Here is a 15,166-nt window from a genome sequence, read left to right as displayed (position 1 = left end):
GTTATCGAACCAGTAGGAGCCAAGAAGCACGTTGAAGGTTGATGGCGGCGGGATGTAGTGCGGCGCAACACCAGGGATTCCGGCGCCAACGTGGAACTCGCACAACACAACCAAAGTACTTTGCCCCAACGAAAGCAGTGAGGTTGTCAATCTCACCGGCTTGCTGTAACAAAGGATTAACCGTATTGTGTGGAAGATGATTGTTTGCAGAAAACGAGAGAACAAGTATTGCAAGAGATTGTATTTCAGTAAAGAGAATTGGACCGGGGTCCACAGTTCACTAGAGGTGTCTCTCCCATAAGATAAACAGCATGTTGGGTGAACAAATTACAGTTGGGCAATTGACAAATAAAGAGGGCATGACCATGCACATACATATCATGATGAGTATAGTGAGATTTAATTGGGCATTACGACAAAGTACATAGACCGCCATCCAACTGCATCTATGCCTAAAAAGTCCACCTTCGTGTTATCATCCGAACCCCTCCGGTATTAAGTTGCAAAGCAACAGACAATTGCATTAAGTATGGTGCGTAATGTAATCAACAACTACATCCTTAGACATAGCATCAATGTTTTATCCCTAGTGGCAACAAAGACAACACAACCTTAGAACTTTCTCATCACGTCCCTGTGTCAATGCAGCATGAACCCACTATCGAGCATAAATACTCCCTCTTGGAGTTACAAGCATCTACTTGGCCAGAGCATCTACTAGTAACGGAGAGCATGCAAGATCATAAACAACACATAGATATAACTTTGATAATCAACATAACAAGTATTCTCTATTCATCAGATCCCAACAAACGCAACATATAGAATTACAGATAGATGATCTTGATCATGTTAGGCAGCTCACAAGATCCGACAATGATAGCACAATGGGGAGAAGACAACCATCTAGCTACTGCTATGGACCCATAGTCCAGGGGTAGACTACTCACACATCACACCGGAGGCGACCATGGCGGCGTAGAGTCCTCCGGGAGATGATTCCCCTCTCCGGCAGGGTGCCGGAGGCGATCTCCTGGATCCCCCGAGATGGGATCGGCGGCAGCGGCGTCTCTGGAAGGTTTTCCGTATCGTGGCTCTCGGTACAGGGGGTTTCGCGACGGAGGCTATTTGTAGGCGGAAGGGCAGGTCAAGAGGCGGCACGGGGGCCCCACACCACAGGGCCGCGTGGCCAAGGGGGGGCCGCGCCGCCCTAGGGTGTGGCCCCCTCGTGGCCCCTCTTCGTCTCCTCTTCGGACTTCTGGAAGCTTCGTGGCAAAATAGGCCCCTGGGCGTTGATTTCGTCCAATTCCGAGAATATTTCGTTACTAGGATTTCTGAAACCAAAAACAGCAGAAAAAGAATCGGCACTTCGGCATCTTGTTAATAGGTTAGTTCCAGAAAATGCACGAATATGACATAAAGTGTGCATAAAACATGTAGATAACATCAATAATGTGGCATGGAACATAAGAAATTATCGATACGTCGGAGACGTATCAAAGAGTAAATTGAATCTTCACTATAGTAGGAGAGACAGACACCCGCAAAGCCTCTTATGCAATACAAGTTGCATGTCGAACGAGGAACAAGTCTCATGAACGCGGTCATGTAAAGTTAGTCCGAGCCGCTTCATCCCACTGTGCCACAAAGATGCAAAGTACTCAAACTAAAGATAACAAGAGCATCAACGCCCACAAAACCATTGTGTTCTACTCGTGCAACCATCTATGCATAGACACGGCTCTGATACCACTGTAGGATAACGTTGCATAGAAAACAAAAAATTTCCTACCGCGAACACGCAATCCAAGTCAAGATGCAATCTAGAAGACGGTAGCAACGAGGGGATTATCGAGTCTCACCCTTGAAGAGATTCCAAAGCCTACAAGATGAGGCTCTTGTTGCTGCGGTAGACGTTCACTTTCCGCTTGCAAAAGCGCGTAGAAGATCTTGATCACGGCGCCACGAACGGGCAGCACCTCCGTACTCGGTCACACGTTAGGTTGTTGATGAAGACTACGTCCACCTCCCCGTTCCAGCGGGCAGCGGAAGTAGTAGCTCCTCTTGAATCCGATAGCACGACGGCGTGGTGTCGGTGGTGGTGGAGAAATCCGGCGGAGCTTCGCTAAGCGTGCGGGAAGTGGAGGAGCGGGGCGGCTAGGGTTTGGGGAGAGGGGGCGCCGGCCACTATAGGGGTGCGGCCACCTTGGTGGTTGTTGGGGTGGCCGGCCCCCTCCCCTTGGCCCTCATTATATAGGTGGAACACCCAAGAGTTGGTCTACAAGTCTTCGAATAAGACCCCAAACCAAAACCTTCCATAACACATGAAACCTACCCAAGCTAGGACTCCCACTAGAGGTGGGATTCCCACCCTTCCTTGGGAGGGGGTGGCCGGCCCCCCTTGGGGAGTCCACTTGGGACTCCTCCCCCTTTAGGGTTGGCCGACCATGGAGGTGGAGTCCCTCCGGGACTCCGCCTTCCTTAGTGGTTTCTTCCGGACTTTTCTAGAACCTTCTAGAACCTTCCATAGAACCTTCCGGATCATTTTAAATCTTATAAAATGACTTCCTATATATGAATCTTATTCTCCAGACCATTCCGGAACTCCTCGTGATGTCCGGGATCTCATCCGAGACTCCGAACAAATATTAGAACTCCATTCCATATTCAAGTTCTACCATTTCAACATCCAACTTTAAGTGTGTCACCCTACGGTTCGCGAACTATGCGGACATGGTTGAGTACTCACTCCGACCAATAACCAATAGCGGGATCTGTAGATCCATAATGGCTCCCACATATTCAACGATGACTTTAGTGATCGAATGAACCATTCACATACGATACCAATTCCTTTTGTCACGCGATATTTTACTTGTCCGAGGTTTGATCATCGGTATCACTTCATACCTTGTTCAACCTCGTCTCCTGACAAGTAATCTTTACTCGTACCGTGGTATGTGGTCTCTTATGAACTTATTCATATGCTTGCAAGACATTAGACGACATTCCACCGAGAGGGCCCAGAGTATATCTATCCGTCATCGGGATGGACAAATCCCACTGTTGATCCATATGCCTCAACTCATACTTTCCGGATACTTAATCCCACCTTTATAACCACCCATTTACGCAGTGGCGTTTGGTGTAATCAAAGTACCTTTCCGGTATAAGTGATTTACATGATCTCATGGTCATAAGGACTAGGTAACTATGTATCGAAAGCTTATAGCAAAAAACTTAATGACGTGATCTTATGCTACGCTTAATTGGGTGTGTCCATTACATCATTCATATAATGACATAACCTTGTTATTAATAACATCCAATGTTCATGATTATGAAACTAATCATCCATTAATCAACAAGCTAGTTAAGAGGCATACTAGGGACTCTTTGTTGTTTACATATCACACATGTACTAATGTTTCGGTTAATACAATTATAGCATGATATATAAACATTTATCATAAACATAAAGATATATAATAACCACTTTTATTATTGCCTCTTGGGCATATCTCCTTCAATTCTTGCCATTTCTCAGGATACCTTCTTTTAGCTACCTTATTTTAGCTCCTAGATTAATTTCTTTCTTAGGGCATCTCCAGCGGCGCGACGCATTTCGGACGTCCGAAATGTCCGTTTGCATCGCGCGGCGGACGCGAGACAGACCTTTTTTGTCCGCGTGTCCGTTTGCACCTAGGGGTGGCTCCAGCGGCCCGACACATTTCCGCGTTTGCATCAATTTATGAAGTTTCCAAACAACAAAATACGGAAATCAACGAAGTTATAGTTATTACATTTAAATTTTTAAAAGTCTACATGAAAATAAGATAGTATTTCTCTAGGCATGATCTTCATGGCCAGCCAATGTCCACTGATGCTCAATCAGATCCGTCTGCAGCTGTTTGGAGACGTTCTCGTTAGTGACTTCTACATTTATATTTAGAAACTCCTGCCAAGATGAAGCTCCAGGAAGTGGCGCCACCAGCTCACCTTAAAATTCCCTGTGGTTCTCATTGCGGCCATCAGGACGCTCGTTCTCAACGATCATGTTGTGCATGATCACGCAATATGTCATTACCTCATGCATGGTCTTCAGGGACCATGTTCTTGCCGGGTGACGGACAATTGCCCACCGAGCTTGGAGCACACCAAATCCACGCTCCACATCTTTCCTGCAAGCCTCTTGCATCTTGGCAAACCTTCTCGTCTTCTCGGAGTTTGGATTACGGACAGTCTTCACCAATGTGGCCCAGTCAAGGTAGATGCCATCAGCAAGATAATATGGCTTGTCATATGCATTTCCATTGATCTCATAGCTCACCCGGGGAGCTTTGCCTTGCATGAGCCGGTTGAAAACCGGTGATCGGTGCAACACATTGATGTCATTGATGGAACCGGCCATGCCAAAGAAAGAATGCCAAATCCATAAATCTTGAGATATGACAGCTTCAAGAATGACTGTTTTTTTCTCCTCACGCCCGATGTACGCACCCTGCCATCCAAATGGACAGTTTTTCCACTCCCAGTGCATGCAATCTATGCTGCCAATCATTCCTGGGAACCCTCTAAACTCGTTGATAGACAGGAACCGCTTTGTATCCTCAACAGTTGGCTCCCTACAGTAATACTCTCTGAACACGGCAATCACGGCTCGGCAAAACCTGTACATGGCCTCAAGGCAGGTGCTCTCACCCATTCGAAGATACTCATCGAATATGTCCGCAGCCATTCCATATGAGAGCATGCGAATAGCCGCGGAGCATTTTTGGTAGGAGGTGAAGCCTAGCGCACCAGTTGCATCAGGCCTGCATTGGAAGTAGGGGTCGTAGTTTCTGACTCCCCGTAGAATGACCAAGAACAGGTCCCTTGACATCCTGTATCGGCGCCGGAACAGTTTTTCCGGGAAGATCGGATTGGTGAGGTGGAAGTAGTCCTTGTGGAGGCAGGCCTGCCCTTCCACTCTGTTGCGCGGCAGGTTTTTGGAGCGCCCCTTCACAGAGCCCCGGTGCTGTGGCCCCAGGTTAGAGGTGAACTCGTGGATCATGGAGGCCGTAGTAGTTGCCAATGTCTGCGTCGACTGATCGGACCCTCTTCATCGGAAGAGGAGTCCACGACCTCCGTGCGGAACTTGTCCAACATCTGCCACATGTCCATCTGTGTGGGTACAAACTGCGGATCAATGGCCGCGCACAATAGCGCCGAAAACATGAGTAAGAAACCTACCGACGCAATTGACCGAACAGGTCGTGGGCGGCGCGGAAGGGCGGCGCAACCGGGAGTGTTTCGCCGAAAACAGCCGGCAGGTACGCGGCGGAGCCAAGCCCGAGTACGATCCTGCTCTCCCGCGCGGCGAGAACGGAGCCGACGGCGACTTCTGCGGCGCTGCGGCGGGACGGCGGCGGGTGGGGTTGGGGTGGTGGCGTCGCACTCGGGCAGCAAAGACGGGGGAAAAGAAGCAAATCGAAGTGGTCGATTTCGCTGTCCCTGACATGCGGGATCGGGTAAGAAATGGAGGACGCTCTCGCGGAGACGCAAACCCGCGCTAGGTTTGCGTCTCTCCGCGGACGGCCCGGTCACTATGCGTCGTGCCGCTGGAGGTGGTGCCAGACGCATTTGCGATCACGGCGGACACAAACGGTCGCTCAGCGTCCGTTTGCGTCGCGCCGCTGGAGATGCCCTTAGTTCAAAAACCCTCCTACTTACTGGAATAGAAGAATTAGTATATATGTTTCTTTGACGCATTAAGCAAGGACAGTTAATCTGGTGAATCTTCTTACACGAGTACAATACATGATAATATTTGATTTTAGAAAAGGCTTTTTAAAATTAACCATTTTTTAACTAATTTAATTTTTTTTCATGTATAGGTAGTTGACGTACATCGTAGGTCAGCTACATACTGTGGCGGGTGAAATGATGAGACGGAGAATATATTCCGGCGGGAGTAAACAGAGCTGGACGCGACGTTGATTGTGCTCGATCGTAGAGCACGGGACCAAGAAGCGTAGCGTGGCCGCGCGAACCTAGCTACGGGAGCAGTGGCCGGAACAGAGCAGGTCGTGGATTGAACGTGTGAGGACGTAGCGCGCGTACCCAGCTTCCAATTCGTAGCTAGGCGCCGTTGGTGGAGGGCGAGTGGTCACGGTAGCTACTCTGTAGAGCTGGCCACGGTCTACGTCGATCGGAGGACCCAGAGGAAGTGAATAATGTGGCGACCGTGGCCATGGCCGGGCAGGCTGGCGGCTGGTCCACTGCTAGACCCATGCAGGCGGGCGGGACACGTATCGGCCCTGTAACCGTCTCCCCGCGCCGCCGTGTAAAGCAGCCCGTACGTGGAGCCGTTCCGTGCGCCGGCCCGCCCGCCCGCCCGCCACCATGTGACGTGACGGAGCAGCGGATAGGCCGTTGCGACGGGTGCCGTCCGTCACCCACGTTCACGTTCAACGACGGTGCGTTCCCCCTAGCCATCCCACGCACCGGAGCGATCCGGCATGACCGCCACGGGGGTAACGGCGTCGCGCCCCGCTGGCGCACCGTGGCGGTGACCGCAATGGCACGGCCGGCTGAGGCTGAGGCTGAGCGCGACGGGAACGTGGAGCGCCAGCGTGTCTCCGCCCTGCGTGTGGGCGGCGGGCCCGAGATGTCAGGGTCCGGGGCCCCGTGCGGCCGGCCTCCCCTTTCTCTCTCCGTGGCGGGTCCTCCGCCAGCATGGGAATCGTGAGCTGGAACCATACGCTACGTGCACTGCGCTCCTCGCACCACGCAGTTCTAACCAAGTTGAAGCGAGGAAACTCAGATGCGCGTCCGTACCCTACGCACGCTAAGCTCATTCACGACTGAAAACAACTGCACGGAACCACTTCTCTTCATTACCCCAAACAAGGTGACATGCCACCGCGCGGTCGGATCAGCTCAACTCTAGATAAGATACGGACCGGTGCATTAACAGTCATGCTGAGGCGCGCGAAGCTGAACGCAACGGCAAGGTGTGTTCAACGTACACTAACACAGTAACACCCAGCTAATTAAGTATTACTACGTGGCACTATATTTGCAGGTACTATCAGCTGATAGATTACTCAACAGCTTCGCACCAAACTGTGTATATACGTACCATCTATTATACTATACATGATTTTCTCGATTCTTTTTAACATACCGTGTACCGCACGTGACAGAATTTGGACACTAAAAAACGTCACGGCCATAGATCTGCAAATACCAACGAGGACGCGCTCTATCGTTCCTAATTATTTGCGAACACAATCCTCCGTGAAACAACCATGATAAAAAAAATCTACATCAATCCGGCTATGCAAGATCCGAAGTACCATATAGCTAGAGAAACTAAAACTTACAACAACATCATTGACGTCGGAAAAAATATCTCGTCAACAAATGAAAGGTCGAAGATGACTTAGTATAGACGATACCGCCTCCATTAACACGGAGCACAAAATGAAGACACCTCACAAACCCTAGTATAATTTTTTAAAAATATACTTTTGCAGAAACCTTTACTCATAAATCGGGTTTCCCGACACAAACATGGTCGGCTAAAAAAGGAGTGGAGACCGACCTAGCAAAGGTGGCGGCGGCTAGGCTTTTTTCGTGGAGGAAGATGCGTGCTGCGCGGTCATTGCACCTTCATTAGTTAGATTAATGACCTCAGGAGGTGAAGCAAATGGACACACTTCTCACAAGAGACGAGCAACCAAAATTCCCAGGCAGGTATTGCTCCTACTTCTTGTTCGTAGCCGTATTCGAACCGTACATGATCTTACATGCATACGTATAAAGATAAAGATGACCTCAAGGTTCACTGAACAGATACGGCCGGCGAGTTCCTCCAAAAAGGAAGATCGGCTCGCATCACGTATTCACTCACGTTGTACCTTGTACGCCGATGTACACGATCAGATCACGGCAAGCTCGTGTGTACCTCCGGGTGTGCGTATAGCCATCGCCCGTCCGTGCTCAGGTACAGTCACGCGCAAGGCGCGCCACCGGAAACAATTTCACTGCCTCTCTGTTGCGTTGCGCGCGGTACGGTAGAAAACGCCGCGCGGGCGGGCGGTTCACGGTGGACCGGGTCGATCCCCACAAGCCGTGGGCCCCGCCGGCAGCAGCGGGCCTGGGCCTGGTCCACCAGGACTCGTGCCTCCCCACATGGAGCCGGCTCGCACGTGGGAGGAGCCCGCCCGCGATAAGCTTTGTTGGTTCAGGCCGCGCATCGAGGACCGTACCAGCTCCAGCTCCAGCTCCAGCTCCAGGATCGCCTGCACGAATCGCGAGGCGTGCGTGGGATCCGCCATGCAGCGACCGCCCGTGGCCCGCGGCAGCGAAGCCCTCGCTGATTGGGTCGGGAATTATTAGCTCTACACAGGGTTTGCTGAATAAAACTGTACTACGTACAGATACTGATGGTGGAAAATAGTTGATAATATTGCGCGACAAAGAATAAATAAACAACAATAAAGTAGAGGTCGACGAGCATGAAAAACTCTATTTGGCTCCACAGCTGCAGTGCTCATTTTTTAATAATATATTCCAATCCAAATAAACACGTTTCAAATAATTATGACAAAAAGAAATCTGAATGTAACGCTGAACCCTTTAAATTCCATGCTACAACAAAATTACAAAAAATGTTAAGTTTTCTACTACTGAAGATAATCTTTGTTCCATATACTCATATCCACACTTCCCTAAAATAAGATATGCTCCTATCCATCTTTTTTTATGTTTCTGTGTTGCTCGTGATAAAAACTACATCAGTGGCTACATCAAGGACCATTCTTTTTATATTTTTAAAAACCTAAGAAACTGATTTTCGGATTTTTCAAACTAAAAGGAGCACTCGAGATCGGGAGCCAGAAATCCGTACTCCCGAGGACCAATGGTGCACCACTGATCTAGCCCTATCTAGCCCCGCATGTGGCTTTCGGTCACCAGATAACCGCGTGGCACATTAACAATTTTAATAGCAGAGCAACGCAAAGGCAGCGACCAAAACCTAGCAACAGGGAGTGGTTACATTTTCCATGGACGCTCCTTGCCTTTGGCACGCGTCTAGCGCTTAGAGACTAGCAAATCTATTGACATGTTTAGGTGCGGTGTGATCTTCTTCCGTATTAGGTTTATGTGTCATTCCTAACAATGTTTCAAATGTGGAGACGTGTTTGTGGTTGTTCTCGGCGACGTTATCACCACGGTGTAATTGGTGGTGTTTTAATCGGCTAGATGTTTTGTGTACTCGATTTTGTTGTCCTCGGGTTTTCGATTTTTTATTTTGTGCTAGTGAAGTTCTTTTCTGACGTACAGTGGTAAACATACGACGCCATAGCTTTCCTTGCAACAAATGTAGGTATTCACGTCCACTATTTGTTGAGTGATCATAAATCTTCACTTATTTGGATAGGCTACTTAACCAGTTTTTCAAAAAACTTTGAGATTAGTCGAGCTTTTGAAAGTTAGGTCTTCCGTGGTTTTCTTACTAGAGTTTCTGAGGAACATATAAATACATCTGATGGATCTAGGGACGATGAATTCTAAGTTCTTTGATTTATTTTGTAGTTTCGTAAAAGATATTTTTTCACCTTTATGTTTTAATTTACTCATAAAAATAATGTCAAGTGTTCTAAAAGATAAAATTGCATAGCTAGGTACGATTGCACGCCTCATTATTGATAGGCCATTGGAATATCAACGATATATTTCTGAGCCAAAACAAATTCAGGATAACACGAATCACCAAGGTTTTCGGACCCTCGTTGCCTCCGTATGTGAATTCATTGCCACAATTGACATGTTGGAGGAGTTAAATTATATCTCTCCTTCCGGTTGAAACAATGTGAAAATTTTGGAAGAGACATTCTCACAATTTTGCATAAAAAGAGAACTTATTGCCAACAAGCAGGAAAATATTCACACAACTAGATCTATAATTTATCTTTTTTGTGTAGAGTAGGATGCAACTTATTTTAGATTGAGTCTTTGCGCTTAAAGTATACATTGTTGCCTATATATGATTTTTCCAGAATTGTTTAAGCTTTAAAAATATTTTTGTATGTTCAAAAGAAAGAGCTCCATTGAATCGATGATCCAAATTGACACACTTTGTGTTGGACGGGCTTTTGAATATTTAAAATGGTGTCGCGAGTCAAGAATTTTGTGTGTGTTTATTTAAAGCTTAACTTTGGAAAGACTTTTGAGAAAATAGAAAATAATGCCATGCAAAGTTAATTTTGTGTGAGATGATAAAGGCCTTACGCATAGGTGGTTAATTCGGATTCAATGATCTTAAGCTCTAGATCTTCTTCTATGCTTCATAATGGTGATGTATCGCGAGAGGGATGCATACTTTTTTTTACTAGTTCCCTTGGTATGTCTTGTGTGTTCGTACTTGTGCATTTGGCTTGCTCATCTAGTTGCATTACTAAAGAACTTTTTTTTTGCCAAGCCATGAACACTCAAAAAGAATCTACTTGTACTTTCAACGAAAAGCTTGGACTAAAACATGTAGACCAAAAATTAATTGTCAATGATATAAAAAAGCAAGCCTTACTCCCCAAGAATCGTCACACAATTCCTTAAAATGGATGGACATCCCATAGGTGAATCCAATCTGGAACACATATTATGATAACAACACACTCTTGATATCATAGTTTTTTTAACGAACTTTCTTTTGCTCCAGTCTCTATAAGTTCATGTTTAGATGTAACTTGGGAGATGACAAGACTTCTAACTTCAAAACTTATTTATGCTTGGACATACAATCAACGTACGTAGTTACTTTATCTTAGGAGTAAAAACATGACACTCCATCAAATTTGTGACATGGACATCTTAAAGGCTCTTTCATCTATTGCTACCCACAACAAACATATCAAGAGTTCATGATTATAAAAGATATTTGCAATCCAGTCAACTCATAGCAATAGGAAGAGATCCCTGGTCTATGGAGTTACATCTTTTCTAGGAAGATCATAAATTTTCTTCGATATATAACATGGAAGATATTTTTTTCTGGATTTCAGCCTTCTCCTCCACACTTCAAATGCATAAGGGAGAGTTCATGTCAACCCAAACATAGGGTTTTCCCCTCGAATTACATGATTGTTTGAATATTAGAAACTCGCTCGAAAACAAGAAATTCACCTCGGGAGCAACATTGTGCTAGTGTGAAGTACCAACACGAGGAAACCTTGCATCATCTCTACTCGAGTCATCATTTTGTTGTGGATTGTATATATCTTTTTGAGGACAAGAAACCTTGTAGTGGTCGATACTTTTGAAGATATCTATAATAATCTCAGCGTTCCCTTTTACGTTTTTTGTTAGTTCGAGGTATTCGAACAATAAGAATTATCAAGAAACCCTTAATAAGAATCCTTCTTTTTGGAAAATGGAAGGCTGTCCATACGCATACACGGAAGCCAAAAGTTTGGTTGCTCATAGAGTTAGATGCCAATATGCCCCCCCAATTGCAAAATGGTTTCTCAAATCTTCATAAACTTTGTATATAACTAATGTTTATACTATTAAATATTACAAGCATGAAAGGGAACAATGATGAATATCGGTGGTGATCGTGAAGATTGACGATCATGATATGTAGAAAAAGTCCGACCTTTCGATTGAGGGCTGGGTTATCCATTTCGATAACAACGTAATATTTCGAGAAATCGGGTACCGGCAATTTGATCCATTGTTTGCGTGGCAACATTGTTGAATGTTTCGTCGAATGTTTAGATGTTTTGGTTCACTAGTAGTTGTAGCCTCGAAAATGGAATTGGTAATTTAGACACTATTAATACTCCTCCTTGAGCTTACGTGGCTAGTGGTTAAGGAAGCAGATTAATTATTCAAACTTTGACCCAAGCATTCATATCAGTGCTCCACTTCATTTAAAGTTGACGCATAAAATAAATTATGCGCAGAATTTGCGCAGTGTCACGAAATTTACTTCAGATACTAGCATCAATCTTGAGTCCAACTGTGGAGTAAGAAACCTATGATGATCTAGGAGTAGTTGTAATGAGCTGTGCAGCAGCTTAAGAATGGTTGAAGCCGCAGGTTTGGCCACACGGTGGTTGGGCAGGGAGAGAGGAAGAGTTGTGCCTTCCGTTCCGGGACGGAGGAGGAGGAGCGAGAGCGAGAGGCCCATGAGGGAGTCACGCATTTTTAATGGTGGCGATTTGTGGGGTGGTGGGCACGCAGATTTGTAACTGGATGGTGAAGTTTGTCTGCTGATCAAGATGGCCGCGACCAATCCCTCCATCCATCCAACGCTGCCTGTGCGTGTGTGTGTGTGTGTGTGTGTTAGGGTGGGCCCGCCGCAGCAGTGAGACACTATGGGGAGATGCCTTCCCTCCTCCTCTCTCATCTCCTGATGGCTGATGATGCCGTCCCTTCCCCCACTACTACTACTAGTACTGCTAGTCGCTGCCGCCGTTGCTCCCTTCTTCCCTTGCTTTGCTCAATCTCCCAACCCTGGATCCAAATCCCAACCTATCCCAAAACTCAACCCGAGGCAAGCCAAAGCATCAACCAATTATCACCTATACCTAGCCACCTCAGATCATGAAGCGTGAGTACCAAGACGCCGGCGGGAGCAGCGCCGCCGGCGCCGGCGACATGGGCATGTCCAAGGACAAGATGATGCTGTCCGCGCCGCCGCCGCAGGAGGACGAGGACGTCGACGAGCTCCTCGCCGCGCTCGGCTACAAGGTCCGCTCCTCCGACATGGCCGACGTCGCGCACAAGCTCGAGCAGCTCGAGATGGCCATGGGCATGGGCGCCGTCCCCGCCCCCGACGACGGCTTCACCACGCACCTCGCCACCGAGACCGTCCACTACAACCCCACCGACCTCTCCTCCTGGGTCGAGAGCATGCTCTCCGAGCTCAACGCCCCGCCGCCCCCGCTCCCGCTCCCGCCCGCCCCCGCCTCCTCCACCGTCACCGCCGACGGCTTCTTCGACATCCCACCCCCATCCATCGACTCCTCCAGCACCTCCTACGCGCTCAGGCCGATCCCTTCCCCGGCCGTCGACCTCTCCGCCGACTCCCCGCGGGACCCCAAGCGGATGCGCACCAGCGGCAGCACGTCCTCCTCCTCCTCCTCCTCATCCTCCCTCGGCGGCTGCGTGGTCGAGGCCGCTCCACCTGCCTCGGAGGCCAACGCCATCGCGCTCCCCGTCGTGGTGGCCGACACGCAGGAGGCCGGGATCCGGCTGGTGCACGCGCTGCTGGCGTGCGCGGAGGCCGTGCAGCAGGAGAACTTCCCGGCCGCGGAGGCGCTCGTCAAGCAGATACCCCTCCTCGCCGCCTCCCAGGGCGGCGCCATGCGCAAGGTGGCCGCCTACTTCGGGGAGGCGCTCGCCCGCCGCGTCTTCCGCTTCCGCCCGCAGCCCGACAGCTCCCACCTCGACGCCGCCTTCGCGGACCTCCTCCACGCCCACTTCTACGAGTCCTGCCCCTACCTCAAGTTCGCGCACTTCACCGCCAACCAGGCCATCCTCGAGGCCTTCGCCGGCTGCCGCCGCGTCCACGTCGTCGACTTCGGGATCAAGCAGGGCATGCAGTGGCCGGCCCTCCTCCAGGCCCTGGCGCTCCGCCCCGGCGGCCCGCCCTCGTTCCGCCTCACGGGGGTCGGCCCCCCGCAGCCCGACGAGACCGACGCGCTGCAGCAGGTGGGGTGGAAGCTGGCCCAGTTCGCGCACACCATCGGCGTCGACTTCCAGTACCGCGGCCTCGTCGCCGCCACCCTCGCCGACCTCGAGCCCTTCATGCTGCAGCCGGAGGCCGAGGACGGGCCCAACGAGGAGCCCGAGGTAATCGCCGTCAACTCCGTCTTCGAGATGCACCGCCTCCTCGCGCAGCCCGGCGCCCTCGAGAAGGTCCTGGGCACCGTGCGCGCCGTGCGGCCGAGGATCGTCACCGTCGTGGAGCAGGAGGCCAACCACAACACCGGCTCCTTCCTGGACCGCTTCACCGAGTCGCTGCACTACTACTCCACCATGTTCGACTCCCTGGAGGGCGCCGGCTCCGCCCCGTCCGAAATCTCATCTGGGCCATCCGCCGCTGCTGCCGCCGCCGCCGCTCCTGGCACGGACCAGGTCATGTCCGAGGTGTACCTCGGCCGGCAGATCTGCAATGTCGTGGCCTGCGAGGGCGCCGAGCGCACGGAGCGCCACGAGACGCTGGGCCAGTGGCGCGGCCGCCTCGGCCACGCCGGCTTCGAGACCGTCCACCTCGGCTCCAACGCCTACAAGCAGGCCAGCACGCTGCTCGCGCTCTTCGCCGGCGGCGACGGCTACAAGGTGGACGAGAAGGAAGGCTGCCTCACGCTCGGCTGGCACACGCGCCCACTCATCGCCACCTCCGCGTGGCGCATGGCCGCCGCCGCCGCGCCATGATCGCAAGTTTTGAACGCTGTAAGTACACCACACCACCCCGAGCAACGGAGCACAACCACCCGCCCCTTGGCTCACCGGCGCACTTCAATGAAGCTAAACACGCTGGATTGCAGCGACCAACGATCGGAGTTACGGATCTCGCTGGCGTGAAGAGATGGACACCGGACGGACTCCCGGCGACCACCACCACCACCATAGCCTGTAATCGTTCTTGTTCTCGATTCCCCACTTGATCCGTGAACTCCTAGCAAGCCTATTATTAAGTTTTAAAATGTCTATTATTATGTTCTGTGTAATTCCTCCAATCGCTCATATTTAAATAAGGACGGGACGGATTTCGGTACTAGCTCTCATGAGAATTTTGTATGCAAAGCAATCCAAAACTGAGCTTTGTTCTGGTCTTTGATCACCAGCTATGAACCTTAGAGCACTGCGTTCTATTCTCACTGCTCTTAGTATGAACATGATGTTCAGTATTCTACCCTTGATCGGTTGTAAGCAATTGAGTGCTGAGCTCTTTGACTGTTCTTAATTATGAACATGATGTTCTTCTCCTCACTGTTCTTAATTATGAACATGATGTTCTCCTAATCTTTCAGTTTTAAGCAATTGAGTGCTGAGCTGAGTTCTCTTCACTGCTCTTAATTTTGAACATGATGTTCAAGTCTTGATCAGTTATGAACACTTTCTAGAATTCTCTGGGTGCTGTTAGGCAATGTTGAGCATGGTATCG

General features: G+C 49.6%; 1 protein-coding gene across 1 annotated transcript; it reads left to right on the top strand.

The window, feature by feature from the left end:
• Positions 1-12,421: 12,421 nt before the first annotated feature.
• LOC127293235 (DELLA protein SLN1) lies at positions 12,422-14,779 on the top strand. The gene is made up of 2 exons (XM_051322815.2): positions 12,422-14,451; positions 14,547-14,779. Exon 1 carries the CDS (start codon positions 12,598-12,600, stop codon positions 14,431-14,433), a length of 1,836 nt encoding a protein of 611 aa, XP_051178775.1. The 5' UTR covers positions 12,422-12,597; the 3' UTR covers positions 14,434-14,451; positions 14,547-14,779.
• Positions 14,780-15,166: the final 387 nt, after the last annotated feature.

The sequence above is a fragment of the Lolium perenne genome, chromosome 4 (genome assembly GCF_019359855.2).
Source record: "Lolium perenne isolate Kyuss_39 chromosome 4, Kyuss_2.0, whole genome shotgun sequence".
NCBI lineage: Eukaryota > Viridiplantae > Streptophyta > Magnoliopsida > Poales > Poaceae > Lolium > Lolium perenne.
Note: the sequence above shows the minus strand (reverse complement) of the source record. Positions and strands in the feature narration are given on the sequence as shown.

What these genes read in the sequence shown, in the direction of transcription:
- LOC127293235 (XM_051322815.2), top strand. Translation starts at nt 12,598, where the DNA reads ATGAAGCGTGAGTACCAAGACGCCGGCGGGAGCAGCGCCGCCGGCGCC.